This window comes from Panthera leo, chromosome E2 (assembly GCF_018350215.1).
Source record: "Panthera leo isolate Ple1 chromosome E2, P.leo_Ple1_pat1.1, whole genome shotgun sequence".
NCBI classification, from domain to species: domain Eukaryota; kingdom Metazoa; phylum Chordata; class Mammalia; order Carnivora; family Felidae; genus Panthera; species Panthera leo.
In genome coordinates, this window is record NC_056693.1 from 11109133 (window position 1) to 11127182 (window position 18050).

Genomic DNA, 18050 nt, shown 5'->3' on the forward strand with positions numbered 1-18050 from the left:
GGCCACGCCCCCCCCGGTTGGGATTGCGCAGGCGCCAACGGAAGTGGACCAAGGGAAACGGAAGTCCCTTCTGTAGCTCTAGTTTCAGAGGCGGGAGCAACGCGGACGAGACGGCGCTGACCTGAGAGCCCAGCCGCTACCACCATGTGAGGCCGGGCTAGGCTTTGGCGGCGGGAGTGGGGTTGAGGGCGTAAATGTGGCCGCTTATCAGTGATGGGCAGAGGCGGGACGGAGGCAGATTTTAGGGGTAAAGTACGCACTTTTCCACCGATGAGATTGAGGGCGGGCGTGGGGCCCTTGATGGATCCTAAGTTCGGGAGAGAAGGCAGCTTTGTCAGATAATAGGCTAGGAGCTTTCCCAGAGAATTAATCTTATTGAAATGGATTTTGAGGGGAAGAGCCTGCGAAAGGGGAATGCGGAGTTTTAGAAATAACGGTTTGAGGCATGGGACTCAGCCGGACAACTAGAGCTGGAAACGGTTGGCTTTTCACCTATTTCGCGACTTTTTCGACTAACGAGTCGCCGTAATGATTTCGCTTGTTTATTTATTCATTCTTCAATTCTTGAGTGCTCATGTATCAGACACTGCTTTAGACACGTGGGATAGATATATCAGTGAGTAGCACTCCCCACCCCGCAAGGGGGGAAAACCTGCTGCGGCTTATGGGGTGGGCAGAGGCAGGCAATACATACACTGATAATAAACATGTAAAGCATATGGCATGTTAGGTGACCAGAGCTGTGAGTAAAGAAACAATAGAGCAGGGTAAAAAGAATGGGGAATGCCAGTTTTGAGAGAGATTAACTTAATAATAAGTGCAGAAGGACACATTGAGAGGGCAACACTTGAGCAAAGACCTGAAGACAGAACCACAGAGATAACCTGGGGAGGTATCCAGGCTGAGGGAAAACAAATGCAGAGGCCAAAGGTGAAAGTTTGCCTAATACCTTAAAGGACCACCTAGGAGGCCCCTGGTTGGAACCAGAGGTATGGGGGGAGATGCAGGACATTGTAAAAAAAAAAAAAAGTTGGATTTTACTTTTTACAGAGATGGGAGCCATGGGAGGGTTTTGAAGAGTACGATGATATAACAGGTTTTGATACAACATCCGGGACTACTCTGGAGAACAGACTGTCCGGGCGCATGGGTGGAAGCAGAGAGACAAGTAGGGCTCTGAGGAGCGAGATGGTGGAGGTTTAGGCCATGGTTAGAAATGGTGACACTCTGGATGTATTTTAGAAGCAGATGGCAGGGTTTGCCGACAGATTGAATGGCGGATGTGAGAGAGAAGAGTCAAGTTGATACCAGAGTTTTTGCTCAAGGAACTAGAAGGATGGAGACAGGGAAGGCTCTGGATAGAGTAAGTGGGGGCGGTTGGGAGATCTGCAGCTCAACCGAGGATGCGTAAGGTTGGAAATGTCTATTAAGCATCTGAGCTGCGATGCCAAGCGAGAGGGGCTGAGCAGGAGGGTGGGCGTGTTAGGGGGAAGGTTGAGGAGACGCTGAGCGCAAGGCCATGTGACCACCCATGCTCCAGCTCTGGGCCCTCTCACCTACCGCTTCCGTACTTGCCCACGCAGGAGCCTCCTCAACAAGCCCAAGAGTGAGATGACCCCCGAGGAGCTGCAGAAGCGGGAGGAGGAAGAGTTTAACACGGGTCCGCTCTCTGTGCTCACGCAGTCGGTCAAGAACAACACCCAAGTGCTCATCAACTGCCGCAACAACAAGAAGCTCCTGGGCCGTGTGAAGGCCTTCGATAGGTGAGTGCCTGGCTCTTGGAAGGTGTTCCGTCCAGGCCTGCAGAGGCGGCCCCAGCTCCAGTATGAGGAGCCCAGACACAAGGTTTTCAGAGTCCTGGGGCATAAGCCTCTTCAGACCTCGAGGTGTGCAGTACAGTAGTTAACGGGCATGTACTTGGGAGCCGGTCTTCCTGGGTTCGCGTCCCAGCTCTGCCTCTTAGCAGCCGCGACACCTTCGGGAGCTAACTTTCTCTCTTCCGTACCGTGGCAGTAATTCTGGTGGTTGCAAAGATTCCGTGACTTAATACACGCGGCATCTAATCAAGTCATTAGAAGTACAGCATCTGGTGGGGCACCTGGGTGGCTCAGTCAGTTGAGCCTCCGACTTCGGCTCAGGTCATGATCTCCCGGTTTGTGAGTTCGAGCTCCGAGTCGGGCTCTGTGCTGACGGCTCAGAGCCCGGAGCCTGCTTCTAATACTGTGTTTCCCGCACCCACTTGTGCTCTGTCTCTGTCTCTCTCTCTCTCGAAAATAAATACACATTTAAAAAAAAATGAGGGGCGCCTGGGTGGCTCAGTCGGTTGAGCGTCCGAGACTTCAGCTCAGGTCACGATCTCGCGGTCCGTGAGTTCGAGCCCCGCGTTGGGCTCTGGGCTGATGGCTCAGAGCCTGGAGCCTGCTTCCGATTCTGTGTCTCCCTCTCTCTCTGCCCCTCCCCCGTTCATGCTCTGTCTCTCTCTGTCTCAAAAATAAATAAAACGTTAAAAAAAAAAAATTTAAAAAAAAAATTAAAAGAAGGACAGCATCTGGCACACAGGAAGCTCTTAATCAGTGTTTGCAGCTATAACATAGAATGTCTAACATCAAGTACCCATGCTTGGGACTTTTTTAGGCTCCAGAGACACAGCAGTGACTAAAGCAAAGTACGGGATAGCTCCTGTACTCAGAGAGCTTGTGCTGTAGGTAGGGAAGCCGACAGCAAGCACAGGAATAAGCTGTCAAGAGAAAAGTAAAGCCAGGTGAGAGTATGGAATGCTGGGAAGGGGGTGCCATCCTAGACGGTGACGTGAGAGGCCCCATAGGAAGAGGCAGCGGTGAACACCCGAATCAAATAAAGGAACAAGCTAGGATCTGAGAGTTTCAGCCAGAGGGAACAGCAACTGATTTTTTCCTCTCGGAGCCTCAGTTTCTTCTCCAGGAGATTGAGACCGAGACCGAGACCAGGAAGTGCCGAGCCCAAGGAGGCAGGTGGACCTGGCCTTGAACACAGGCTCTGCCACTTCTAAAATGTCATCCCACTGTGCGCAGTGTCCTGCTCTGGAAGCCGGAGATGACACTCGTGTTTACCTCCCGGGGGTAAGCTGCAGTGAGGATTGCTGGGTCAGTGCTCAGAAAGTGCTCAGAAGAGGCCGGGGCGCTTGATAAGCGCTCAGTAGGTGGTGGTTCGTTTTCTATGTAGGATATATATTTTATTATATATGTTTTTTATGTATGATATAGATCAGCCTCCCACCCTAGTATGTATCCTGCCACATTTGACTCACACACACACCCGGGGGCTCCTTCGTGGTGTTTGCCGACAGCTTTATTGAGGTCTCATTGGCATGTCGTCGCTATCGTGAATTTAGTTGTTTTTAAGATAGAATCTTCCACGTGCTCTTCTGCGTCTTGTTTTTCACACATATCCGCGGTCTGAGAACATCACTGCAGGTCAGCGAAGGCATTCTTTTTTTTTTTTTTTTTTTTTTTTAATGTTTATTTATTTTTGAGAGAGAGAGAGTGTGTGAGCAGGGGAGCAGCAGAGAGAGAGGGAGACAAAGAATCGGAAGGCTGCCTTCCCCAGGAAGCCCTCCATGGCAAATTCCTCGGGTCTCCTTACGAGTTCTCATGCAGACAGACAGAGGAGGGTGCTTTTTCTTTCTTTATTTTAAAAAAAAAATTTTTTTTTTAACATTTATTTATTTTTGAGACAGAGACAGAGCATGAACGGGGGAGGGGCAGAGAGAGAGGGAGACACAGAACCGGAAGCAGGCTCCAGGCTTCGAGCTGTCAGCACAGAGCCCGATACGGGGCTCGAACTCACGGACCGTGAGATCATGACCTGAGCCGAAGTCGGAAGCTTAACCGACTGAGCCACCCAGGCGCCCCTAGCTTTTTCTTTATTTTTTTTATTTTTATTTTTTTTTTTAATTTTTTTTTTTTTTTTTCTCAACTTTTTTTTTTTTTTTTTTTTTTAATTTATTTTTGGGACAGAGAGAGACAGAGCATGAACGGGGGAGGGGCAGAGAGAGAGAGGGAGACACAGAATCGGAAACAGGCTCCAGGCTCCGAGCCATCAGCCCAGAGCCTGACGCGGGGCTCGAACTCACGGACCGCGAGATCGTGACCTGGCTGAAGTCGGACGCTTAACCGACTGCGCCACCCAGGCGCCCCTTTTTCTTTATTTTTAAATCACTGCTGGAGCACCTGGGTGGCTCAGTCGGTTAAGCCTCTGACTCTTGATTTCGGCTCAGGTCATGATCTCGCGGTCCGTGGGATCGAGCCCCGTGTCGGGCTGTGCGCTGACAATGCAGAGCCTGCTTGGGATTCTCTCTCTGTCTTCCTCTCTCTCTGCCCCTCTGGCATGCCCCTCCCCTTCAAAAAAAATAAACAAACTTTAAAAAATAAATCCGTGCCGATGGCCTACCACGCAGTTTTAGACCTCGGCTTTTTCACTTAACGGTATCTCAGGAATGTTTCCATATTGGTACACTACTTTTTTTTTTTTTTTTTTTTTTTTTCAAGTGCTAATGTGTTCACATCATTCCAAAAACAGTAATAGCACTCCAGTGGCAAGTTTCCATCCAGCTTGTCCCCAGTCCACCTAGGTCACCTTACTGCTCCCAGTCTCTGAGCGTCTTCCAGGATTCTGCATTCTGCAAGCCAAGCGGGTGGTATATATGCTTCTCCTACCCTCTTTCTTCCCTTCAGAAGATCACTTTCCATGCACACTTGGCCTTTTTCACTCAGCAGTCCCTCCTGGATATCACTCCATAGCGAGGCACAGAGTTTCTCTGCTCTTCTTTTTTTTTTTTTTTTTTTTAATTAATTAACGTTTATTTATTTTTGAGAGAGAGAGAGCGAGTGCGTGCAAGCAGGGGAGGGGCAGTGAGAGAGGGAGACACAGAATCCAGAGCAGGCTCCAGGCTCCAAGCTGTCAGCACAGAGCCTGACGCGGGGCTCAAACTCATGGACCGAGAGATCGTGACCTGAACCGAAGTCGGACTCTCAACCAACTGAGCCACCCAGGCGCCCCTTTAATTTTTTTTTTTTTTTTAATGTTTATTTTAGAGAGAGAGAGGAGATAGAGTATGAGCAGGGGAGCGGCAGAGACAGAGGGAGACACAGAATCGGAAGCAGGCTCCGGGCCCCGAGGTGTCAGCACAGAGCCCGACGTGGGGCTTGAACTCACGAACCGTGAGATCATGACCCGAGCCGTGGTGGGCCGCTTACCCCACTGAGCCACCCAGGTGCCCCTGCTTCCCCACTCTTCTTAACGACTTTCTTTTCTTGTTAGCACTTGGTCACATTTCCTCATATCCTTCTATCCCTTCACCCGGCTTGAATTGTTCTTCTTAGCAGTTAACATAACCTGAGAGCACTTCTGGTTCCTTTGTTTACTCGCTTGGCATCCTTCTGTCCTCACTGGGACGCAGGCCCCGTCAGGGCGGGGATATCCTGTTTCATTCACTGCCCTGTTCGTGGCAAGTGTTTGTTGAGGGAGCTAATCCAAACCGTCCTCAGCCGTGTACCCCTGGCACCCTGAGCAGGACTACAGTGGAGGCGTCATGTACACCATAGGCCCCTGCGGCCTCTGTTTCTCTAAAGAGAAGCAGCATCCCTGCTGGTGCCTTTATTTTTTTTCAACTTTTTTTTTTAATTTATTTTTGGGACAGAGAGAGACAGAGCATGAACGGGGGAGGGGCAGAGAGAGAGGGAGACACAGAATCGGAAACAGGCTCCAGGCTCCGAGCCATCAGCCCAGAGCCTGACGCGGGGCTCGAACTCATGGACCGCGAGATCGTGACCTGGCTGAAGTCGGACGCTTAACCGACTGCGCCACCCAGGCGCCCCCCTGCTGGTGCCTTTAGACGCACTTGGAGTTCAGAAGAAACACAGGCAGACCCATTTTGCTTGCCTTTATCCTGGGCCAGTCCCTTATCGTAAGTCTTGACAAGAATAAGAATACTGTATTGATTTTTTTTTTTTTTTAATTATTTATAGAAAGAGAGAGGGGAGGGGCAGAGAGAGAGAGAGAAAGAATATCCCAAGCAGGCTCCACGTTCAGCACAGAGCCCGATGCGGGACTTGATCCCCTGACCCGGGGATCATGACATGAGCCGAAATCAAGAGGAGGGCGCTGAACTGACTGAGCCACCACCCAGGAGCCCTCTGTATTGATTCATTTCATCGAGACGCCGTACGAGGGAGGTGTTGCAAATGGCTCCATTTTAGGGAGGAGGACACTGAGGCACGGAGGGGTGAAGTTCATTGCCCAGGCCTCAACCCGAGGACTTGTAGAGGTGGCCTGGGAGCCCCAGCTGTCCTGGCCCCGGGCCCGCACCTTCTCCCATGCTGCACTGCTGGAAGAGGGTGGGCGGAAGGCTCCCACCTCACTCCTGGTGCCTCCCCACCCCCTGCCCCCACCAGGCACTGCAACATGGTGCTGGAGAATGTGAAGGAGATGTGGACCGAGGTCCCCAAGAGCGGCAAGGGCAAGAAGAAGTCCAAGCCAGTCAACAAGGACCGCTACATCTCCAAGATGTTCCTGCGCGGGGACTCCGTCATCGTGGTCCTGCGGAACCCGCTCATCGCCGGCAAGTAGGGGCCTCGTCCCCGCTGTCATCCTGCGAAGACCTGCCGTCTGTAATGGGAATAATAAAGTCCTGTGTTTTTCTTAGTGACATCTGTCTGTTCCCAGAGCCTTGTGAGCGAGGCAGACTCGGGAGGGAGGCAGCTGGGCGTGGGGCCGGGCGCTGGAATCGGGACCTCTCTGAGCAGGTGAAGGGTCCCGTCTCTGCCCCTTCCAGGCCTCACTTTTCCCGTCTGTGAAACGAACAGGTTGGATACAGAGAGCTCGTTTTTCTGTCTTCATCTTTCCTAGCTGCTTCTTGTCATCGCATCTGGCTCTTCGCTTCCTCTACCCCTCTCTCAGTAAGTTGGGGTCTAACTCAGGATTTCTTTCAGTCTTTTTTTCCATTTGTTCAGTCAGGAAACAGTCCCCCAAGTGCCTCCCCTGTGCCAGGCCTGTGTTGCCATGCTGGGGACCCAGCAGTACCCAGGAGAGCCCCGACCTGCCCTCCCCGAGAGGAGGAGAAGGTACCGTTGTAGCAGTCGGTACCCAAATATTGACAGCGACCGCAGCTGACAACTGCCAAACTGTTAGGGTGCCAGGCCCCGGCCCCTGTGCCGCTCAGCCTTCCTGTCCGCCGCTGTGAGCAGGCGCTGTTAATTCTGGCCTCCGTCTCCAGAGGAGGGAACTGAGAGGTACAGAGAGGTGAGCACTTCCCCGGAGGTACCCAGCCGGGAAGCCGGGAAGCTGGCATTCAAACCCACCCTGCTCCAGAGCCTGGGGCTCAACCCTGAGCTCTGCTGCCCTCGAATTACAACTTAATTGCCCTCTGCCCTCTGCCCTCGGGTGAAATTTTCTGACTAATGTAGTAGGGCAATTGCCCTCTGCCCTCGGGTGAAATTTTCTGACTAATGTAGTAGGGCGTAGGGCAGGGCGTAGAGCGATAGAGGTGGGAAGGCAGGGTGGGAGGCTCACTTATTGTGGGGAGGGGGATAAGGAAGATCCCTGTCTTGGGGTGATGCGCACACGTTGTGCTCTCCCCCACCCGTGTCTCTGTTCTGTCTCTGCCTGCGTCTTTCACTCCGTTCTCCAGATGGGGCCAAACGCTCGGTCGGTCGGGAGTCGGCAGGCCTCGGGTCAGAATGAGGACAAAATGAGATGTCTGATGCCCTGAGCTGTGGAAGGCACATCCTGAGTTATTCCAGGAGTCCATTAGTGACAGCGAGGGACCCCGTAACAGGAGAAGGCGTGACACAAAGCGACAGCCGTAAGGTTATAGAGGTGCACATTTACTGAGTGGTCCACATCTAATTGGAACACTCGTCTGGTGAGTAGATACTAGAGCCATCCCATTTTATAGATGAGACAGCTGAGGCCCAGAGAGGGTAAGTGACTTGCCCAGGGTCACTCAGGAAATGATGGAGCCACGTTATCTAACGTGGGAGCAGTGGTGCTGCTGCAGGAGATACTCCTCCCACCGCCCCCACCCCCACCCCCCGCCCCCTCTCCACCCCTGCAAGCATTCGATTCTTGTGCAGCAGCTGGGAAAGCACAGGCTCTGGAATCCCAGTCCTGGCTTCAGATCCCTGCCCTGCCTCCCCCTTCTTGGTGACTTCTCCCCAGGAAGTGGGAAGTTGTTTCCCTGCCTCGAGGGCTGGCAGCAAAGGCTCCTGCCTCAGGCACCCTGCTTGGCATCAGTCTGAATTTCCTCACCCCTTCACCCGCCCCTGCCCAAATGGTTTCTAATCACCCCTTCCTTCATTGGGTGAAAGCGAAAGCAGAGATTGCAGGAAAAGCATGCCCCCTGCACCAGGGAGCATCCTAAGAGTAACTTGCCAGAGTCTCGGGCAACCTAGATTGTAGGTGCCATCATTGTACCCGCTTTCCAGAAGTAGAAGCTGAGGCACAGAGAGGCTGGGAATTTTTCCCAAGTCATACGGCTAGAAAGTACCCAAACTAAGTTTGAACCAGGCTGGTTTCTGCAGTCTTGCCATTCCGACGCCATTGTTCAGAGAAGCAGCCCTCAGAAAATGTTTGGCACACACACGCAATTTTAATTGTACGCACGGCAGAGAGTTGCGTATCGGGAGATCACAGAACATTCCCAGTAGGGGTTTCTCCTAGGCACGGGGGACGGTGGCAGCGTAGCGTCTGTGTTCTCGTGGCAGCACGTGGCTGAAGAGCAGTGCTACCCTCCAGAAGTTACCCGGCCACGCAGCCAGCCTCATTTCTCATGCTTTATTTACAAGGTCCCTGCTTCAGAGCATCCCCCAACGCCCACGGGGGGGGGTCCCAGCGGGACCACATGCTTGAAGGACTCCGGCAGCAACGGGGCACATCTGTCCAGGGGGCTGCGGACCCCAAGGCAAACACCCAGCTACTAACTGAATCTAAGCGCAGATGTGAGCCAGGGGCGGATTTAGGAGGGAGAGTCTAGTGTGGGTACAGGTGGTCCGGACACAGGCTGTCGGCTTCCCCCTAATTCTCCCAGTTCCCAGGGGCCGCCCAGGAGGGTGGGGATGTGCGTCCGCACCCCCAGCCGACAGTGGTCCTGGGTTCGGCTCCGAGGCCTGCCTTTAATGGCCCATATTTAGCCTACAGGCCAAGTCCCTTCTGGCCCAGCATTCTACCCCCGTTTGTATTTCTATCTCCCCTCCTGTGAGCCCCAGGTCCTTTTTCCCAGCCTGACGTGACCAAAAGGCACTCTTGATTCTCCCCACCCTGAACTCCCCATCTCCCTATCTCTTTCCTCTCCACCATCCAAAACTTAGGAGTCTTCCTGGACTTCTGGCTGCACGTCCTGCGTGCCACACATTAGCAAGTCCTCAGTGCTACCTTTAAAATAGCGCCGGAGTCTGACCACTTCACCCCCCCTCTGCAGTGGCCACTCCTGCCCCTAATAATCGGTTCCCTCACATGGCGGACAGAGGATCTGCTTAAAACATTAGCCCATCAGGGGTGCCTGGGTGGCTCAGTCGGTTAAGCATCCGACTCTTGATTTCGGCTCAGGTCACGATCTCATGGTTCTTGGGATCCCCTGCGTGGGGCTCAACGCTGATAGCGAGGACCCTGCTTGGGATTCTCTCTCTCTCACTCTTTCAAAACAAACATTAAAAAAAAAAAAAATTAGCCCATGAGACACTCCTGCTAGGAATCTTCAATGCCCCTGGAAGAAAACTCCAGATCTTGCCCACTTCTCTCTCCCCATCGGTTGGGCCCTGACTCATCTCACTCCAGCCACGCAGGCCACCTGTCCCCCAAGCTCTTTCCTGCCTCGAGGCCTTTGCAGATGCTGTTGCTTCTGCCTAGAATTTTCTTCCCAAAGTGGTCTCCTTCACCTCTTGCAGGTATGGCCTAAGTGTCACCTCAGAGACAGAGATCCTCCTGGCTCACCTTAGGCTCCCTTTTCATTTTTCTTCATGGGCCATTCCACAACGAATGTGTCACTTGATGTTCTTTCTGTCTTTGCTGTTTCCCCCACTCATTGGTGAGCTGCAACAGGGACCTTTTCTTCTGTTTCCCCCCTCCCACCCCCACCCCAATTTCCCCAGTGCCCTCCACACTGGACCTGGTACACAGCAGGCGCTCAATAAATACGTGCTAACTCGAATGGACCGCTGCCTAGCAGTGACTTTCCAAGCCCCGGCTGGCCTCATTCCTAGGCCCTGGGAGGGTCCCCAAGGACGGGGTGCGGTCAGTGGCGACCGGGCGGGGGCCTGAGCCCGACGGCGGGGTCCTGGAGGCGCGCTCCGGTGGCTGGCGCCGCTCCTCACCGAGGCTGTGGCGCAGGCGACAGCGATGCCAGCAGCGGCGGATCTCCGCCCGCACCTGCAACGGAACGTCGCTCAGAGGCGGCCCCGGGCGCGCCGTTCCCTGCGCGGCCACCAGAGGGCGCGGGCGGCGAGCCGGGGCTGTCCCTCCCTACCTCCTTGTTGATAAAGCAGTAGACCACGCCGACGAGGAAGCCCTGCCGGAAGGAGGCGCGGGGGTCAATCGAGAGTGGGGGCCGGATGGCAGATACCCCCTCAAGGGCTCGGACCCTTAGCAGGTCCCAAACCACCTCGGCTGCCGCCACCCTGGTCCTAGACTATTTCAGTCACTTTCTCCCGGCACTGGAACGCCTTCCGCCCTCTCCTGTTTGCTGAACGATCAGGTTGAGAACAGGGGGACCGCCGCCTAGATAGGATACCCTGCTTGGCCACTTTCCGACCCACTTAGGCCAGTACTTACCCCCTCTGTGCCTCAGTTTCTCCATCTGGAAAGTGGGGGTAATTATAATAGAGTGGTGATTGTGAGAACTGAGGTAACAAATATGCAAGAAGCTCTGGTTCCTGGCCCCTCGTGTTGAAATATCATATTACGTGTTGTTAGTAAATTAGTTTTACTTGACACTTATCTATTTCTATAAATACATACATTCTACATATAAACTTAAGATCCAAACTATGCATAACTGCGAATAAATTACTTGATTAACAAATCAATCATTTGTTATTAAGATATAAATCTCATTAATTCCCATGATCCCATTAAAATCCAATTCTGGAGCGCCTGGGCGGCTCAGTCGGTTAAGCATCTGACTTCAGCTCAGGTCATGATCTCACAGTTTCAGTTCGAGCCCTGCTGTGAGCACAGAGCCCGCTTTGGAACCTCTGTCTCCCTCTCTCTCTCTCTGTCTGCCCTTCCCCCACTAGCTCTCTCACTCTCTCCTAAAAAAAAAAAAAAAAAAAAAAAAAATTAAATTAAAAAAGATTTTTTTAAGGGGCGCCTGGGTGGCTCAGTCGGTTGGGCACCTGACTTCGGCTCAGGTCATGATCTCGCAGTTTGTGAGTTCGAGCCCCGCTATGGACTCCGTGCTGACAGCTCGGAGCTCAGAGCCTGCTTCGGGTTCTGTGTCCCTTTTTCTCTACCCCTCCCCCCTGGCGCGCGCTCTCCGAAATAAACATTAAAAACTTTTTATTCTAAATAAATAAATAATTTTTTAAAATAAACTCTAACTCTGATCACATCCCTCTCCGCTGGCTCCCCACCCACTCAAGGAAAAGCCAAGGTACTCACTGCCCGGGTACCTCGCCTCTCTGGGCTATCTCCCCCTTGCTTCCTCTGGCTCCCACCGCTTCAGGCATGTTGGCCTTCTTCCATCATGAAAGGTACTCTCGCCCACGTCAGGGGTCTTGCACTTCATGTTTCTCTTCCTGGAACATCTTCCCCAAATATCTGCCTGGCTCGTTCCCTCGCCTCCAACGTATGTCTTCTCAGCGAGGCCTTCCCTGGCCCCCTGTCTATAACCCCATATATTGTCTGCCCCTCTATTTCCCTCAGGGCACGTCTCCCCATCTGACATTCGGTAGATTTTTCTCCTATGGCATGTTTAGCATCTGTCTCTCCCACTAGAGGGTAGGAACCACTCGGTTCCTGGCCGTATCCCCATAGTAAGCCTGGAAGATGGCTTGGGACCCGGTAAGCGTTCAATAGGTTTTTGCTGAATTGAATGAAGGAACGGCCTTGTGAGGTGAGATTCGTATTGTTCCCACTTAGAGATGAGAAAACTGAGGCCCAACAAGGAAAAGCAGGTGGCTACTGGGGCAGAACAAGTGCAGGCAGGGTTAGCCCTAAATTCTGGAGTGAGTGCCTCCTTACATTTTGAGCCCCAGGCACCTCATCTAACCCCCACCCTAGCTCAGACTCTAGGTGAAGGCCATGGAGGTGGGAAGCCCTGGGAGCCCCTGTGCAGCTGCAAAGCCCTCCATCTTCCCCAGGAGGCAGTACTGCTAAGCCACCTGGTCTACTGTCCCCATCCCGGCTGCCTCCCCAGCTCAGGACAGAGCTAGCTCAGTACCCTGCACAGAATGGAGGAACGTGTTCATGTGTCCACACTGCATTCAGTGGCTGCATCGGTGGACGATTGTAGCCCCCCCCCCCACCGCCCCTTCTGGGGAGGAGGGCCCCAGGCCGAAGGGTGTACCCCCTGCACCCCGCCTTAGCACCTGGAACGAGCTGAGGAAGATCTCAAAGCCGAGCTTGGCGAAGCGCAGGGCACCCCGGGCCTGTTCCTCTGTCACGGGAGCAAACACCACCTCATGGACGCCCAGCAGGGGCACCAGCGTCAGCGTGGAGCGAGCCAGCCTGTTGGCGGAGGGTGGCAGTGGTCCCGCAGCCCCAGGTCCTCCTCCCTCTCGCGCCCCGCCCCTTTCCCTCCGTCCCCGGCCACCCTGCCTCACCTCAGCCGGTAGTCCGGGCAGCGCATCTGTCGCGTCCTCAGTTTGGACACGAGGATGCCAAGGATGCGAATAAAGATGAGAAAATTAATCTGCAGGGAGAGACAGAGGCTGAGCCAACCGCATCCCGTCCCGGGGGACAGGAGGCGCCCAGTTTCCCAGGGTGGGGAATTCCAGAGGATGGCCCGGAGGAGGCAGGGTCGGCCTTACCGAGATAGTCACGAGGATAGGGGTGCGTATGATCCACCAAATGGCCTTGACTTCGTTCCGCTCCCAGCACCTGGTGGGAGAGGGAGTAGAGCTAAGAGAAAACCCCAGGACCCTCGGGATCACGCACACCCTTTCGCCAGCTCCGCCCACTTTCCTTAACGCCACACCCACGTTCCTTTAAAGCCCCGCCCTCTACGATCCAGGCCCCGCCCTTATTCCGCCCCCCCCCCACCCCGTTCCAGCACACAACCTTTCCTAGCTCCCCGTTCCTTTAGATCCCACCAAGCCCCTTTCCCTCCCAGCCCCGACGTGCCATCCGAACCTCCCCGCGTTTCCATCACAACCCGCCCGCGTCCCTCAAAGCTCCGCCCACCTCCCAGGCCCCACCCCAGACCCCAAGACTCACTGCGTGTTCTCGTACAGGTACCTGACGATCACCCAGGGAATGACGAAAAGCGCGGGGGCCCCTGTGCAGACCCCGACCCCCGCCCCCCACCCCGCCGCAGCCGTCAGCGCGCGCACGGGCCCCGCCAGGCCCAAGACCCGCGGAATTTCCCCCGCCGGGGTGGGGAGGCAAAAACCCAGAGAGGGGAGGAGACCCCCTGAGGTAGACCAGCGGGGTAATCGGGAGAGTGGAGACGCGCTGGGCTGGGCAGGGGACAGGGTCGGGGCTCACCCCAGCCGAGGAACACGTAGCAGCGGAAGTGGCCCCCCTCGGGACCTCCCACAAGCACCAGGAGACTGTGTAGGTAGACCCCCTCCACCAGCAGCCACGTGTAGTTGGCGCCCACGCAGTACTGGGTCACGATCTGGGCCGTGCGGCAGGCAGCTAGGGCCTAGGGAGTGGCCAGACCGGGGGAGGGGGCAGTCAAGGCCTCCAGGGGGGCCCCAAGCCTTCCTCCTCCATCTCCCGCCATCAAGCATTCACCTCCCTCTCTGCACCGCCAGCGGATGGAGCCCGTGGTCGATTTCCCTCATCTGCTCTCTTCCCCTGTGCGAGCTATGCCACGCTTAACCTCTTTGACACTTGGTATCACCCATCTTGCTTATCAGAGTCCCTCCCCAATCCTCCCTCCCCCAAATATGGCCTCTCACACCCCACCTCCTAAAAATTGAACTTAACTACTTGCCCTATCCAAAGGTTTCTCCCATCCCATCCCCCTGGTCCCACCAGCACATGGGCTCTCCCACCCCATGGCTTCTTAACTAGTGGTATGGCCCATCTCGCGACCACAAAGTTTTTCTCACCCGGGCCCCCAGACCCTTAGCCTCTCCCACCTTTGTCTCTCAGCAACAAATTGGTGTGTTACCGAATCCCGCCCCACCCCCCCCACCCCCGCTCGCCCAGTTAATTTCTCCCATCCTGCCACGCCCCGCCTCCAGCAAGGGGACTCTCTCCTTGGTGGACAAGTCCCGGGAGGGGTGAGATAATGAGAGAAAGGGAATGGAAAAGTCCCATACAGGAGGTGAGGGGGCCAACGATGGAGGACGCTGAGGAGGCAGAACCCCAATTTGAGAAGAGCGGGACGACGCTCACCGGTTTCCACAGGACAGGGGCTTGGTCCCCAGGGTAGGGGCCAGGAGGAGGTAGCAAACGGTCTCGAGTGAGGATGGCCGCCGCCCGCAGCATGAAAGACGTGAACAGGTTGATGTGGATGTAGTTTCGAGTGCAGCGCAACCGCCTAGGGGAGATAGGAGGCAGGCTGGGGACCCCTGGAGACCTGTCCGTGGCCCCAGAGAACCCCTTAAGTCACCTCCCAACCCTTCCCACAGAACCGCTTGTTGGATGCCTGTTGGTCGTGGAGACTGACCACCCCATCTTACTGGGCAAACTGAGGCCCAGCGTCTGCCGCTGCCGCTCAGGGCTGGAGGTCCCACCTGAAGAAACTCAAGATGAGCAGGGCCAGCAGCAGTGTGGCCAGGGACACGGAGTAGCCCACGGTGTACATGACCTGCAGCCGCTCCAAAATCAGCCGTTGATCCTAAGCCGGGGTGGGGGTGGGGTGCAGGAGGACAGGGGGACACAGGGACAGAGTTCAGTGCTTCCCCCAGGGCCAGAAAGGGGCCCTGCTTTTTGTTCCCGCCCAGCTTCCCAATTTTCCCTTGGGGATCCATCTACCCTCTTTGGGTGGGGCTGACTCCGCCCCTCAGTCCAGGGCTGAGCACGTGACCAGCCAGCCAATCAGAGCATTCTATGTAACCCCCTGCACACACAGACACACCCTTACACAGTGTGCCGGGCGGACGCGACTCACAACAGGCCAATAAGTGTCAGTCCTGGGACATTTCGTTAGAGCTATGGAGAGCAAAATGCAGTCTCCCCACCGTCTTGCTTGGTTGGTGGGATGTGAGCCTGGTGTTCGTTAATGGGGACCACACTTTTCACCCCACAGAAAAGATGAGACCAGCACAGAGAAAAACAAAGTCATGGTGTAGTGAGAGACAGAGAGATTTCCAACAACAGCATTTGAGCGCCTAGATCCAGCTGTGCCTGAAACTGTGGCCTAATGCTTTTCAATCACAGAAGCCAATATACATTTCTCTTTCTTTCTCCATCGTGCAAGTTTAAGTTGGGTTTCTATCTTCAACAGTACAAGGGGTTTCAGGCTCTACCCGAGACAGCTGTCTTTTCATCTCTCCCTGCACATCCTAACCTGAATCCCTCACCGCTCTTTACCTGAAAGGCTCCATTCTTCTCTGGGTCCTCACACTGAGAATGGTCCCTCCAAGGTCCCCATTGGCCATCACTGCCACAATGGCGGAGGACAAAGCCTGTAGCCACTGTCAAAAACAAAGGAGGGTGTCAGAGGCACAGAGAAAGAGAGAGAGAAACAAAGACAAGAGTACTATTATCAACCCCATTTTACAGATGAGGAAGTTGAGGCATAAAGAGGTTAAATAAATTGCTGTAGGCCACATAGCTGGTTAGGAGAGGCAGATCAAGACGCCCAAAGACAGACTCAGGAAAAGGAAAAGGAAAAGGAAAAGGAAAAGGAAAAGGAAAAGGAGAGAAAATAAGAACCCAGGGGCTCTCAGAGAGATACAGAGACAGAGCTTGGTCAGGCAGAAGGAGACACCCAGCCGGACAGAAAGGAGCAGGAGATCAAGCGTAGGCGAGATTTGGGTGAGTGGTGTCTGGGGCAGGGTTAGGATCTATTTTTGTTGGGGGGGGTGCGGGGTCCAGGGGGCACCTCACCGTGGCTGTGCCAGGGCAGGTACCAGGGGCAGGACGCACGGGCGGTGGCGTTGGGTGCAGCGTAGTCCCAGCAGACGTACATATCGAAGGACCCGTTACAGGCGAGGCCTGGGGTGGGCGTGGGGGCCAGGCGTCGGGTGGACCGGCTGGACCCAGCGCAAGGCTTCTCCGCCTTCCACGAACAAGCTCTGCCCTACCCCCGCCCACCCGGAGCGGTCTGCCACGGCCCCTCCCACCGGGCCCCAGGCCCCGCCCCTTCGCGGGCCACTTTAGGCTCCACCCACCGGATTCAGCCCCGCCCCAACCCCCGCCCACTTCAAGTTGCTTCTCGGGCGGCTCCCACTCAAACGAGCTACGCCCGAGTCTCTCCAAGCACTGAGGTCTAGATGCTTCCCGCCGAGGCCAAGCATCACCCAGGCCTCTGCGACCCAGCCCACCTCGACCCCAGCCTTCCTTCAGGCCCCGCCCCCCAGTCCTAGCCCCGCCTCAAGCGCCCGCCTCTCAGCCCTGGTCCTCCCCCTGCCCTCAGTTCCCGCCTCCAGTCACACCTGCTGGGGGGTCCACGGCCTCCAGCGTCTCCTGGCACTCTCTACGGTACCGTTCCCAGCGCTGGTACAGCTCCCCCGCCGTCTGCCCCACAGAGCCTGTCTATGGAAAGAGAGGAGGGAGGACCCCCCCCCCCACGACCGACCCCCCCTCCCAGGCAGCGCGGTTCGTGTGGGCCAAAAACACCCTGCGGGGACCTGAAGAGGCTGCCCTGTTTTGTCCGGGAGTCTTGGGTGGCTTAGAAACCTCTTCTAAGTCTTCGGGGGTGCCTAGGCCGGGAAGTTGGGGGTGGGGGTGGGGGCAGGGCTGAAAACCGCCAGGAAAACTAGGGGAAAGAGTGGCTGGAAATCATCAGGGGAATTTGAGGGGGAAACAACTTGAATCTGGACAGGCGGGGCAGCCTTAAAACTCTCTCTGCAGTGGGGGAAGACTTAAAACCGTCCCCAGACCGCCCTCCCAGGCTTGAACTCCTGTGGCTCCTCGGGTCCTCACCTCCGCCCTCCGGAGCAGCGGCCCCCACGACCAGAGTAGCGGTAGAAGCAGGTGCCAAGGCGGACCGTTCAGCATCGTGAGGACGGTGGGGCATGGGGGGAGAGGGGGACCAAGGGTCTGATCACGTAGGGGCAGTCAGGGGCCTGCAGGGTCAGGGGGTAGAGTCAGGAGCCTCCGCCCTCCCCTCCGGCCCCAGCGCCATCGGTTCTGGGACTCAAACTTGCAGACTGGGAGGCAGCGCCCCCCACTCCGCTCCCACGAGTGACGACGGAAGGGGTGGGGGCGAGGGGGCGAGGCCGAGATCCGACACGTGATCCCCAGGCCCGCCCCCAAGTGTTGCTGGGGCAGCGGCGGTGGAAGGGGGGTGTTTGCTGAGGGCGCGGTTGCCTTAGAGCTGCTTCGACAGGGCGGAAGCGCTAATGTCACCCGGAGTCTAGACCTAGAGACTCTGGGAAACCTGGGGACTGCCTCGGAGAAGAGGTCACAGAAATCGTCAGGCACGGGGCTTGAAAGGACCCTCGGAGTTCCCACTCTCCCAGCCCACGGGGTTTTCAAATGACAGATGGGGACTCGACCTTATAGACCTTGCCCGATCCGGAGAAAGCCGAGTCGATGGAACGACCCTCTCCCTAGGGACTAGAGAGGAGTCAGAGGCTTAGGGGCTGGGGGGCTTAGGTCTGCGGGGACCCAGATGCCTGGAAATGCGTCTGACCCCAATACCTGGCACATTAGCACCATGTAGAGAAAGGGGGGCGGGCAGGGGAAGATCTCAGACGGAGCCCGAGAAATGGATGAAACAGAAATACAGAGACTGC

The 18050-nt window shown here is 55.5% G+C and overlaps 2 protein-coding genes across 2 annotated transcripts; one reads left to right on the top strand and one right to left on the bottom strand.

Moving 5' to 3' along the window:
* The first annotated feature begins 39 nt into the window (after positions 1-39).
* On the top strand, positions 40-6685 carry SNRPD2 (small nuclear ribonucleoprotein D2 polypeptide). Its single transcript, XM_042919365.1, has 3 exons — positions 40-146; positions 1584-1763; positions 6432-6685. Coding segments are annotated over exons 1-3 (357 nt in total). The 5' UTR covers positions 40-144; the 3' UTR covers positions 6607-6685.
* Positions 6686-9706: 3021 nt separating this feature from the next.
* On the bottom strand, positions 9707-17359 carry GIPR (gastric inhibitory polypeptide receptor). The gene is made up of 13 exons (XM_042918623.1): positions 17236-17359; positions 16746-16845; positions 16198-16305; positions 15679-15782; positions 14880-14983; positions 14539-14683; positions 13678-13837; positions 13408-13468; positions 13002-13071; positions 12795-12883; positions 12561-12699; positions 10499-10540; positions 9707-10401 (listed from the first exon to the last, which is right to left on the bottom strand). Exons 1-13 carry the CDS (start codon positions 17308-17310, stop codon positions 10195-10197), a joined length of 1404 nt encoding a protein of 467 aa, XP_042774557.1. The 5' UTR covers positions 17311-17359; the 3' UTR covers positions 9707-10194.
* Positions 17360-18050: the final 691 nt, after the last annotated feature.

Coding starts and splice junctions, on each gene's coding strand:
- SNRPD2 (XM_042919365.1), top strand. Junction 1,764..6,431: donor CGTGTGAAGGCCTTCGATAG/GTGAGTGCCTGG, acceptor TGCCCCCACCAG/GCACTGCAACATGGTGCTGG.
- GIPR (XM_042918623.1), bottom strand. CDS start 17,310: ATGCTGAACGGTCCGCCTTGGCACCTGCTTCTACCGCTACTCTGGTCG. Junction 12,884..13,001: donor CTATCCTCGTGACTATCTCG/GTAAGGCCGACC, acceptor CTCTCCCTGCAG/ATTAATTTTCTCATCTTTAT. Junction 12,700..12,794: donor TGCCCGGACTACCGGCTGAG/GTGAGGCAGGGT, acceptor CTCCGCCAACAG/GCTGGCTCGCTCCACGCTGA.